Source organism: Sinocyclocheilus grahami, unplaced genomic scaffold (genome assembly GCF_001515645.1).
Source record: "Sinocyclocheilus grahami isolate Dianchi unplaced genomic scaffold, SAMN03320097.WGS_v1.1 scaffold526.1, whole genome shotgun sequence".
Classification (NCBI taxonomy): Eukaryota; Metazoa; Chordata; class Actinopteri; order Cypriniformes; family Cyprinidae; genus Sinocyclocheilus; species Sinocyclocheilus grahami.
The window spans coordinates 1,324,670-1,336,189 of NW_015505705.1; the positions used below are offsets into that span (position 1 = coordinate 1,324,670).

The following is an 11,520-nucleotide window of genomic DNA, read 5'->3' on the forward strand; positions in this document are numbered from 1 at the left end:
CTAAATATCTACAGCGGATCTAAAATATTCATAATTAATCATAACTAGTTATGGTTAATTATTCATATTTCCTGTTGTGAGCTAAATTCGTTACAATACATACATACATACATACATACATATATATGTGTGTGTGTGTATGTGAAGAGTTCAGATGCAAAAGCCTCTAAGTGCCGTCTGAAATTTCATCTAAAATTAGCATTTTTAACAGGCTCCTATATTTATGTTCAGTTATTTCACTATAATGGCATAGAAAAGGACCTATACATTGCCATTAAAGGGGTCATATGATGCGATTTCAAGTTTTCGTTTCTCTTTGGAGTGTTACAAGCTGATTGTGCATAGATAAGATCCCTGAAGTTGCAAAGACTAAAGTCTCAAAACGAAAGAGATATTCTTTATCAAAGTTAAGACTCTGCCACGCCCCCCTAAAACGGCTCGTTCTAACACGCCCCCACATATCTACCTCACTATGTGGAAATATTAGCATAATGCGCCCAAATGAGCACGCAAAGAAAGAAGGCGTGGTTTCAGTAACCGTAGTTAGCGTTGAAGCAGCCATGTCAGGGAGACGCTGTGTGTTTCTAGGCAAAAGCAAAAGCACTTTATTTGGTTTTCCGAAAGTAGATGCATTTAGGAATTTAAGGATTACTTACAACAGAACAGCAATGCATTTTATGGACGACTGTTTCGTGAACCTAGGAGAGGAGGTCATTCTGACTTTGCTATGACAATCTGGTGCTTCAGAATCAGCTACTGTTTTGTTTTTAGTTCAAGTATTTGCTATTGACTGTTCAAATGCGGAGTTTTGCGCATCGTGCGAGTGTGTGTGAGAGAGAGCGTCACATCACAGTGGAGTCAGCTGTCTTAACCGTGGCTTCATCACTGTGTCTGTCACGCGACTCTGTTCCCCTTTCGGACTCTGTCTTTACATTTATTTTGAAAGATGAAGCTCGCGATTATGGTAAGGGGTGTTACATTTCCGACGAGTGCTTGTGGTGTTCGGCCAATCACAATGCACTGGGTCAGCTGGCCAATCAGAGCAGACTGTGCTTGTAGGAAGGAGGGACTTTGCAGAAAACGAAGCGTTTGAGAGAGGCGGGGCATAGAGGACCTACAATAAAGTACAGTATTTGAAAAATTATGTTTTTTGAACATTAAAGCATGTCAACATATTCTGTTACACCAAATAATGATCTTTAAAAAAGCATCATATGACCCCTTTAAAGTAAAATGACTGAACATAAACATAGGAGCCCGATAAAAATATTTATTTTAGAATGGAATTTCAGATGGCACTTAGAGGCTTTTGCATCTGAAATCTTCATTCATATATATATATATATATATATATATTTTTTTTTTTCATATTTTCAGATGCACACACACACGTTCTATATATTACTTTTTTATTTTCAATATATAAACATTTTATTTCACATATTTAAATGAATACATTTTATAAGCAATATATTTATAATAATAGTACTAATAATAATTGACTACAGGCTTGGTTTTACCTGCAATGGAGTGGATTCGAATGCTCTTTATTTTCAGGCTCTTCTGAGGTGGCAGCTGAAGGTTGTATTGGTTCTTCATGATCTCATAATAACTGACGTACCTACTCTGCAAATGCAAAACAAACAGAACATTTATCAGTTAAAAAAAGGACTATATACATTCACTGGTTACTGCTGACTTCATGGCTTCCAATCCAGTGTCACACACCTGTGAGGGAGTTTCAACACCCTGGAACTTTGAGCTCATACTTTTATCAGTCCGTCTCTCCCCAAAGTAGTCCAAACTCTCCTGTAAGATGGTTTTTTAAGAACATTTGAACACAATCCTGGATGAGAAGGATTAAATAAATGTAAACATGGATGAGCAGACAGTACCTGTGCGCTCTCAAACTGGTCGTTGTCGATGAGCCACGTGCACACCATAGTCCCAGTCCGCCCTATTGAACAAAACCCAAACTGTTAAACACTTCAGACAGACTGCGTTTACAAACAACACTGAAATCCCATCAAACAACAGACCTTTTCCTCCTTTGCAATGGATGGCGATCACATTCCTGGAGTCTGCCGCCATCCACTCCCTAACACAGGTCGTGTACCGCAGCATATCTCTGACAGCATTACCAACAGACAGAGTTTCAATCACGCCTCAAAGATGACAACATGCTTGCTAAGAAATACACTTCTGCAACATGTTTTGATGTTCAGTTGTGGTGGCAGCACACTTACTCGAGTGACGGCACGTTATGGTCATCTATCATAATACGCTCCACTCTATAGTGAAAGAACTTTGGATCATAACCCTTCTCACCTGAAACAAGACGTCAGATTAGCCACCATCTTTATCATGCCTTTTAGAAATTATGAGACTGTAGAAATGATCTTTATGTGAAGATCAATTAAGGCAAAGTTATCTGATCACAATCATGAAGAGAATCGTCTACTCACTACAGAGATTAAACACCTTGTAGTGATCCAGATGCTTGGTGTCCAGGAATCTAGCGACCTCCTGAAATGTGTCATTTATATTCTGATCATACAATGAACAATTCAAATATCTAAACTACTTTACATGCAATTCAAATCTTCTTAAACGTTTGAGTCATGCTGGGGTCTTACTCTGATAGGGTTCCTATAGAGCGCCTGCTTCCCAGAAGATGGAAAAGACATGGCAATGACTCTTTCTGAAGAGAAAGAAGACCAATGATGAATCACTTTGGTTTGCACATTAATTCATTTTGATGTCGTTTATAATGTTTCGTGTGAATTTAAAAAGGTACATCGGATGCAAAATAAAAGACAAAAAAACATGAAGATTAAATGAAATGGCTATACAAAAAAAGACAATAACAAAAAGCAACCAAACCTGTGACATAAGTGAGGTCCAGATCAAATCCATCTTTTTGGTACCGCCTTTTGTTCTCGGACACCTGTGAGAATTATGAAAGTTTATTTATATAGTACATTTCATACGACAAAAATTGCTTTACATGAGAGTGAGAAATTAAAAAATTATTTAAGAACATATAAACAAAGACTAAACAGGAGACTAAAAACTAAAATGAGGAAAATAAATTTAATTTAAAAATGGAATGAAAAGTACACTACCAGTCAAAAGTCTGGAATAATAAAAAAATATATATTTTAAAATAATATTTCATAATATTGCTGTTTTCACTGTATTTTTTACATCAAAATGCATCCTTGGTGAGCATATACATCTTATGACATTGAAACATTTTAAAAAGCAGTGCAAATCAGACAGAAATCACACTCATTGGCTAAAGATACACAATCACAGTTATTATAATGACTACAAAATTAGACAAACAACAGTTTCTTGGTATCACTCACCATTCTCCTGGTGACCTTTTCAAGCTCTTTCTTCTGAGAGGCCAGTCTGAAGATACGTACCAGAATCAATATCCTCAGAGATCTCAGGAAAGTGACCACTCTGCAAACACACCATATTAATGCCGTTATACTAACATGATATTGGGTGAAATGTGAGCATGTTCTGTTAAATCTGCTGTACCTGGGAATCAGGCTGGCTCCGGAGAGATCGGAGAATGCGTAGATCATGGTGACCACCAGGGTAACAACCACAATACAAGCATCTATTATATTCAGTTTTGAGCTGAAATACACCTTGAATCTGAGAAAGATGATGATTGAAGAATGGTTTATTAGAGATTGCTAAGGAGGTTTTTGATAACGCTCATACTGTATATAATCATATTGCAGAGCTTGTTTGCCATTTAACTTATTTTTGTGCTTGAGTTCGGAAACTAGTCCAGAGTGATAAAAACTTATTTGGGGAAAAACACACCGGAAATGTGTTTCCTGCAGATCATTTCCTATCATGAGCAACTCATCATGTGAAACAAGCACTACAGCACTATTGGTTTCTGTCAGTCTAAAGCATTTTGTAAATGACGTTTGAATTAAGTGATGCAAGATGAAAGATTACATTTTCAAAATTACTTTTAAAAACTACTAACCCTTCCACATATACACGGAGCAGCACATCAATGAGGAAAAAGAAGGAGATGACAAGAGAAATGGCCTCTAGTGCACTTCTAACATCACCACTATCGTTGGAAAGGGACAAGTCCACAATGACCAGAACAATATCCACAATGATCAGTACAAGGCCAAAAACACTGAAAATAAGAAGAGAAGCAGCCTATTATATAATAATAAAATTTTTTAAAAAGTCTAAAATCTATTTTTGGAAAAACAGTAAAGGATCACAAACACTTTTATTGGATTTTATAGGTCCTGGGAGCCACTTTATGTGACATTCTGAAATTAAATGATCCCACTCACCGAAAACCAAAAGACGTCACAAAAGGAGCTATAGTTTTCCGGACACGACTGCAAAACAAACCAGATACAGAAAAAGGCATAAGAAAATGAATCTCAAAATATCACAATGTCAACAAATTATAATCTTACTTACTGGTACATGGTGTCTGGATCCTCAGTCTCTTCCTTTCCATCATCAATCCGCACCTCTGCCTCCTCTTTCACCCCATTACTGCTCCAACATAGATACATAGATAAAAGACACAACATAACAACATTGCATCATTCTAGAAATGTTAAGCTTACAAAACGTCAGACATTCGAGTCATTTGTTTAACACACCATGTAATTCTGCTGGGAATAGTGCTGAATTACTCATTTAAAGTCGGGGGAGTAAAGGTCATGATGCTGGTGAACTGTTAGTAACTTTAATTGAATGCTTTTCACTTACCTATTAACTTCCTTGGAATCTAATCCAGGGTTAAAATGCACGGATGTCATTTTTACAGGAAAGTTTTGAGTTTCTTTCTGAAAAATAATAATAATAAATAAATAAAAATAAACTGCAGTTTATTTAAAGATAGCATATCTACTCTTATATTTTATATATAAATGATAGTTTGCCAAATACAGACAGATGCTGCACTCTTGCAAACGCTTACAAATTAATCAATAAATCTTACAAACACTTACATATTAGCATTGTTGGGGAAAGTTACTTTTAAAAGTAATGCATTACAATATTGCGTTACTCCATGAAAAAGTAACTAACTACGTTACGTAGTTACTTTTTATGGAAAGTAATGTTACACGTTACTTTTGCGTTACTTTTTAAATCTGGACAGGGCTTGCTTGTTTTTAAAATAAAAAAACTTCTATTTTTGGCAAATATAAAAGTCTTTTCACACCAAAAGTGAAATGAATAAACCTCAGGCTGAAGGGAATGTAAATTTACGTCCGTACAGTAGAATACAGAAGAAGACATTTCAACACACTTCAGCCATAAAAAAAAGACACACAAATGTTTGTCTAGAGTAATTTGTGCTTATTAGTACGGTTGAACTGGATCATCGAAGGTCAGAAGCAAAGACATTGATTAATAGAATGGGATTAAATACATAAAGGATATTTGTGTTGTTTTACATTTAATTACTGCAGGTTTGCATTATATTCTGAGTATATTCTGAGCATTTTTTTATTCATTTTGAGGAATACTGAATCTGTTTTTTTATTTTGTGAGTGAGATTAATTAATGCATATTCATATTTATTTTAGAACTACAGTAACATCTTCTGATTTCTCTCAACATGGGGACAGGAGAGCTGTCAATCAATAAATTGGAAAAAAGTAATGCATTACTTTACTAGTTACTTGAAAAAAGTAATCTGATTACGTAACTCGCGTTACTTGTAATGCGTTACCCCCAACACTGCATATTAGTCAATAAATGAGTTATCAATCAAACAACATTGAAAAATTAAGCAGAATTAGGTCTAACAAACCCGAACATGACAAAAGATGTACTTACTTTAGACTAATAAATCCTCAGAGGGTTCAAATTCAAGGTTTCAGAGAAGGATTCAAATATTTTCTGATTAATATCCCATGGATTACTAATCCCAAGAATTGTCTGCCCCAGAAAGTTTCGAATCAAGCCCTAAATTAATTATCTGCAGAAAGAAATATAACAAGCAATTATTTGTTTGTTTCAGTCTGAACAAGATCATAGCACAAGAACGCCAGCTTTGGGGAAACCGATACAAAGCAGACAGAAAGCGCATCCGGGAAAACTGTTTTCCTTCCCTTTGCTCGACTCGCAGCTTTTCTGCTCTCCGAACAGTCACATAGCCTATTCCTCAAACAGTCTTTCTGTGTCATGTCTCCATGATTGTCTTTACGAGCGGTGAGTGGCGCGTGATTTTTTGTGATAACAAAGGAAGGAGGTTGAAAGGTTAACTGTAGTTTTCTTATGTCTACCATCCCACAACCACATTAACACACACACCGCCCCTTTCTTCACTCCTGACCTGCTGTAGACGTAGCGGCTTTTAACTTCCTCATGCACACAAAATCAGGAGGCTGGGCGAATGGGAACGGTGATAACAACGCGAAAGCGTCCCTTAAATACAACTTCGTAGTGTTAATAAAATGTGGTTTTATTTAAAGTGCGTGTGCGCGAGCAAACGCGTGAGTCAAGTTTATTATTTCTGTTTTCTTGGGGGCCAGATCCACCAACACCTCATTAATTATAAATTCTTGTGGGGACCTTTTTGTGAAAACAGCTTCATAAATGGACGAAGTAATGATTTGAATAAAATCTAAAAGTGAAACGCAAAATGAAAAATTCTTTACTTCATTTCCTCACGCCTTTCCAAACACGTAAGCCTAAATGACTTTATTTTCTGTGTAGATCACACATATAGAAATGTTCAATGTAAAGACCAAAAGCAAAATAAGCAGCCTATGCTAAGTATTCAGTATGGATGGCGTACTACTTCGTTTTGTGTGGAACAGACATTTCCACATAAATTATAAAGAAAACAACAATTTTAGGTTGTTGCTTCTGGTATGTGTGGAATGGGGAAGATGAAGCATCTTTCTGACCGAGTGGACAGACTAGTGTGGAGCATGCAGAACCAGCAGTGGCTATAAATATTGGAAATTAAAGTCTGGAAGGCATTTCATTGACACGTAATCTGGAGAAGGGTAAGAACACCACGTGCTGTATAAATTTATATTTAATAAACCTTTATTGATATTTTTAAAATATATATGCCTGCATTGCTTAGTTTACTTACATTAACATTTTTAAATAGTTGCATTTCTAAACATTACAATGTTTAATGCAAATTAAAGGGATAGTTCATCCAAAATGAAAATGTGATGTTTATCTGCTTACCCCCTTTGTTTCTTCAGTAGAACACATATGTAAACTACGCCAGAGCGCGTACACACCTCACAGACCGGATGCCGTGCGCGCGCCCCCAAAGACAGTTGGACATGGTGTATTAGAGGTAAAAAATTATATAAATACTGTTCGGTTTATCTGCCCTGGGGGTAAGCAGATAAACATAAAATTTTCATTTTTGGGTGAACTATCCCTTTAAATGGAAGCCTATGTTTGCTACATTTTATGTGTTTTTATTCTTGGACAAAATTAACACATTTCTCAATTTTCATGTAAAGAATATTAGATGGTCATGTTACAGCTGGTGTTTATCTTGGTGTTTCATGCTCTCATATTTTATCAAATATCAGTAAGCTTGACCAGAATTTCTACAGTATCTAGACATTACATAGAAAAAGAGCCAAAAACTATGAGGTTCCATTTGTGTCAAAAACGACTGCTTTGTGCTTTGTACTATACATTTGTTTTGTCTACAATCATTGCCTACTTATTCAGGTAAATCAGTATATGTAGGCGTGAATGTTGTCTGTTGATGTCGTCTTAATCTATCGTCCTGCTTGCTTTTTCTCTGTCATTTAATTACTGTCGTCCTTATTGTCATTTTGTTCTGTCGTCTTGTTCTGTCACCCTAACAAGTCACCTTTATTTATTTATATATATATTTATATAGCGCTTTTTATATAACAGTCATCTTGTTCTGTCGTCCTGTCATCTTATTCTGTCGTCCTAACTGTCATCTTATTCTGTCGTCCTAATAGTCATCTTGTTCTGTCGTCCTAACTGTCATCTTATTCTGTCATGCTTAATGTAGTCTTGTTCTGTCATCATAACCTTGATCAGCGCTGTAAAGTTAGTTTCACATTTCATATTCGATATTAGGCTGCTTTAGGAACCGTCTGCAAATTCACCTCACAGTACAAAACGAAGTACAATAATTCATTCAAATTAATGTTTAGAAAAAAACTATTGTAATTCACCAAAAAAGGCTTTTTATGTTCCAAAGTTTGTAGTATGTACCTAGTTACAAAACGTATGAGTTTGCCAATATCTCCCTTACTGTATGTACAGTGCACAAAATATTTTATGAAAAAAATTACAGTAATTTACCAATAGGTTTTTTTCATGTTCCAAAGGTTGTCTTATATTTAGTGAGTTTTGCCCACTAGTAATTTACCAATAGGTTTTTTTCATGTTCCAAAGGTTGTCTTATATTTAGTGAGTTTTGCCCACTAGTAATTTACCAATAGGTTTTTTTCATGTTCCAAAGGTTGTCTTATATTTAGTGAGTTTTGCCCACTAGTAATTTACCAATAGGTTTTTTTCATGTTCCAAAGGTTGTAGTATGTTCCTAGATACTGACATGGGAGATTTTGGCAGTATCTCTCCTCATATAGGCCTATGTACAGTACACAATTATTTTCATAAAATTTACTGTACGCAAAGTTTTTTTGTAGGTTGTAGTACATTTGCAGTTACAAGACTGACTTATGATTTGTGAAATTTTGCTCATACCTCCTTTACTGTATGTACAGTACACAAATATTTTTAGAAAAAAAAATAGTCATTTATCAATAGTTTTTTTTATGTTCCAAAGGTTGTAGTACATTCCTAGTTATGAGACTGGCTTACTACAGGTGATATTTTGCCAATATGATCTCTCTTCATATAGGCCTATACAGTACACAATTATTTTCATAAAATTTACTGTGCGCAAAGTTTTTTTGTAGGTTGTAGTACATTTGCAGTTACAAGACTGACTTATGATTTGTGAAATTTTGCTCATACCTCCTTTACTATATGTGCAGTACACAAATATTTTTAGAAAAAAAAATAGTCATTTATCAATAGTTTTTTTTATGTTCCAAAGGTTGTAGTACATTCCTAGTTATGAGACTGGCTTACTACAGGTGATATTTTGCCAATATGTCCTTTACTGTATGCGCAGTACACCAATATTTTTAGAAAAAAATTACTGTAATTTATCAAAAGGGTTTGTTTGTGTTCCAAAGGTTGTAGTACATTCTTAGTTACAAGACTGACTTACTACAGGTGAGATTTTGCTAATACCTCCCTTACTGTACATACAGTACACAAATATTCTTAGAAAAAAACTACTGTAATTTACCAAAAGGGTTTGTTCATGTTCTAAAGCTTGTAATACATTCCTATTTACAAGACTGACTTACTCCAGGTGAGAGTTTGCCAATATCTCCCTTACTGTATGTACAGTACACAAATAGTTTTTTTTTTAAACGTCCAATTATTCACCAAGAGGGTTTTATCATGTTCCAAAGGTTGTCTTATATTTAGTACATTTTGCCCACTGGTAATTTACCAATAGGTTTTTTTGTTTTGTTTCATGTTCCAAAGGTTATACTACAGTAATTTTTATGAAAATAATTGTCTACTGTACATATATGACGGGAGGTATTGGCAAAATCTCACACGTAGTAAGTCAGTCTTGTATCTAGGAACATATTACAACCTTTGGAACATGAAAAAAACCTATTGGTAAATTACTGTAATTTTTTCATAAAATATTTGTGCACTGTACATACATTAAGGGAGATATTGGCAAACTCATAAGTTTTGTAACTAGGTATATACTACAACCTTTGAAACATGAAAAAGCCTTTTTGGTGAATTACAGTAGTTTCTTTCTAAACTCTCCCTTACTGTATGTACAGTACACAAATAGTTTTTTTTTTAAACGTACAGTTATTCACCAAGAGGGTTTTATCATGTTCCAAAGGTTGTCTTATATTTAGTAAATTTTGCCCACTGGTAATTTACCAATAGGTTTTTTTGTTTTGTTTCATGTTCCAAAGGTTATACTACAGTAATTTTTATGAAAATAATTGGCTACTGTACATATATGACGGGAGGCATTGGCAAAATCTCACACGTAGTAAGTCAGTCTTGTATCTAGGAACATACTACAACCTTTGGAACATGAAAAAAACCTATTGGTAAATTACTGTAATTTTTTCATAAAATATTTGTGCACTGTACATACATTAAGGGAGATATTGGCAAACTCATAAGTTTTGTAACTAGGTATATACTACAACCTTTGAAACATGAAAAAGCCTTTTTGGTGAATTACAGTAGTTTCTTTCTAAACATATTTGTGCACTGTACGTCCTGTAAAGCAGGTATTGGCAAAATTTCACCTGTAATAAGTCAGTCTCTGTACAGACTGTAAGGGAGATGTTGGAAGTATTGTCTAAGGCGAGACATTGGCAAAATATATTTAGTCAGTTTGCCCAATAGGCATTTACTATAGTCCTGTGAACATTAATTTGTAATTAGGCAAGTAGGCAATGACTGTAGACAAAGACAAATGTATAGTACAAAGCATTTTTGACACAAATGGAACCTCATAAAAACAGAAGAATAATGTTGCCTTTGGTTTATTGAGGCAGAGGAAGAATGACAAATATCGGAAGTGTCGAAGCTGAAGGAAGAGATTCGTAAACTGAATAATAGATTGCTGATTGGAGAATGGAAAGTTATGCATCTGCATAATCACCGACACTTCAAGCTGGTTCCCAACCTGGAACTATCACTGGAACACAAGAAGACAAACCTCACCCACCCTACCAAGTTCTGGAGGCTCATTGTTAGTTCATGACAAAGGTAATGTTTATACTTTTATAAGAAACCTGTGCACACTGTTAATTTGTAGTTAAGCCTTTTCATTATTTTATGAGAATTGATTATGAACAAATTTTGAAGTTGATAACATTTTTAAATCTGTATATGAAGTTTTTTTAATCTATCTGGTGTCTCAAGTCTATTTATATTTTAAGTATTATATTTTATTGTATTTCTTGAATTGTAACAGTGTTACTGCCGAGGTTAAACCAACATACAAAAGGAAAAGAAAAGTACATTGTGATAAAACAGAGTTAAAAGAAAGTTGATCTCAAAATAGTTAAATCATAATTTTTTCTGTAATTTATGTCTGTTAGATTGTTCTGAGTTATATGGCAGACTAAAACAGGGAGCGGCTTCTACAGGATTAAACCCAAACTGTCACTTGAACCATTCCTTGTATTCTGTGACTTGGAAGATGGAGGAGGCTGGACTGTGATTCAGAAATGGACCAATGGGAAAGTTGATTTTGACAGGTAAGTCTAATGTCATATGCAATGGCTTTATAATAATGAATATTTTTGTGGAAAGTTGATGTTCTTACATTCAGACCCACATAAAGATCAGTATGATCAAATCAGCATTTCTATTCACAGAAAGTGAATGGATTTGGTCATTTTCAGTCAAGAA

General features: G+C 34.8%; 1 protein-coding gene across 2 annotated transcripts in view; it reads right to left on the reverse strand.

Annotated features, from left to right (window-relative positions):
• The window catches only part of LOC107555148 (phosphatidylinositol 3,4,5-trisphosphate 3-phosphatase TPTE2), a 10,082-nt gene extending 3,685 nt beyond the window's left edge, over positions 1 to 6,397 (reverse strand). The window contains exons 1-15 of one of the 2 annotated variants that reach the window (XM_016237845.1): positions 5,854 to 6,397; positions 4,777 to 4,853; positions 4,480 to 4,557; positions 4,347 to 4,394; positions 4,019 to 4,180; positions 3,553 to 3,672; positions 3,372 to 3,471; positions 2,884 to 2,947; positions 2,637 to 2,701; positions 2,466 to 2,526; positions 2,247 to 2,328; positions 2,040 to 2,128; positions 1,896 to 1,957; positions 1,729 to 1,809; positions 1,521 to 1,626 (exon numbers count right to left, since the gene is read on the reverse strand). In XM_016237845.1, coding sequence (XP_016093331.1) covers positions 1,521 to 1,626; positions 1,729 to 1,809; positions 1,896 to 1,957; positions 2,040 to 2,128; positions 2,247 to 2,328; positions 2,466 to 2,526; positions 2,637 to 2,701; positions 2,884 to 2,947; positions 3,372 to 3,471; positions 3,553 to 3,672; positions 4,019 to 4,180; positions 4,347 to 4,394; positions 4,480 to 4,557; positions 4,777 to 4,826 — 1,168 coding nt within the window. In that variant the 5' untranslated portion in view covers positions 4,827 to 4,853; positions 5,854 to 6,397. The remainder of the gene's footprint in view (positions 1 to 1,520; positions 1,627 to 1,728; positions 1,810 to 1,895; positions 1,958 to 2,039; positions 2,129 to 2,246; positions 2,329 to 2,465; positions 2,527 to 2,636; positions 2,702 to 2,883; positions 2,948 to 3,371; positions 3,472 to 3,552; positions 3,673 to 4,018; positions 4,181 to 4,346; positions 4,395 to 4,479; positions 4,558 to 4,776; positions 4,854 to 5,853) is intronic. The other variant, XM_016237846.1, reaches the window with a different exon arrangement.
• Between the last annotated feature and the right edge of the window lie 5,123 nt (positions 6,398 to 11,520).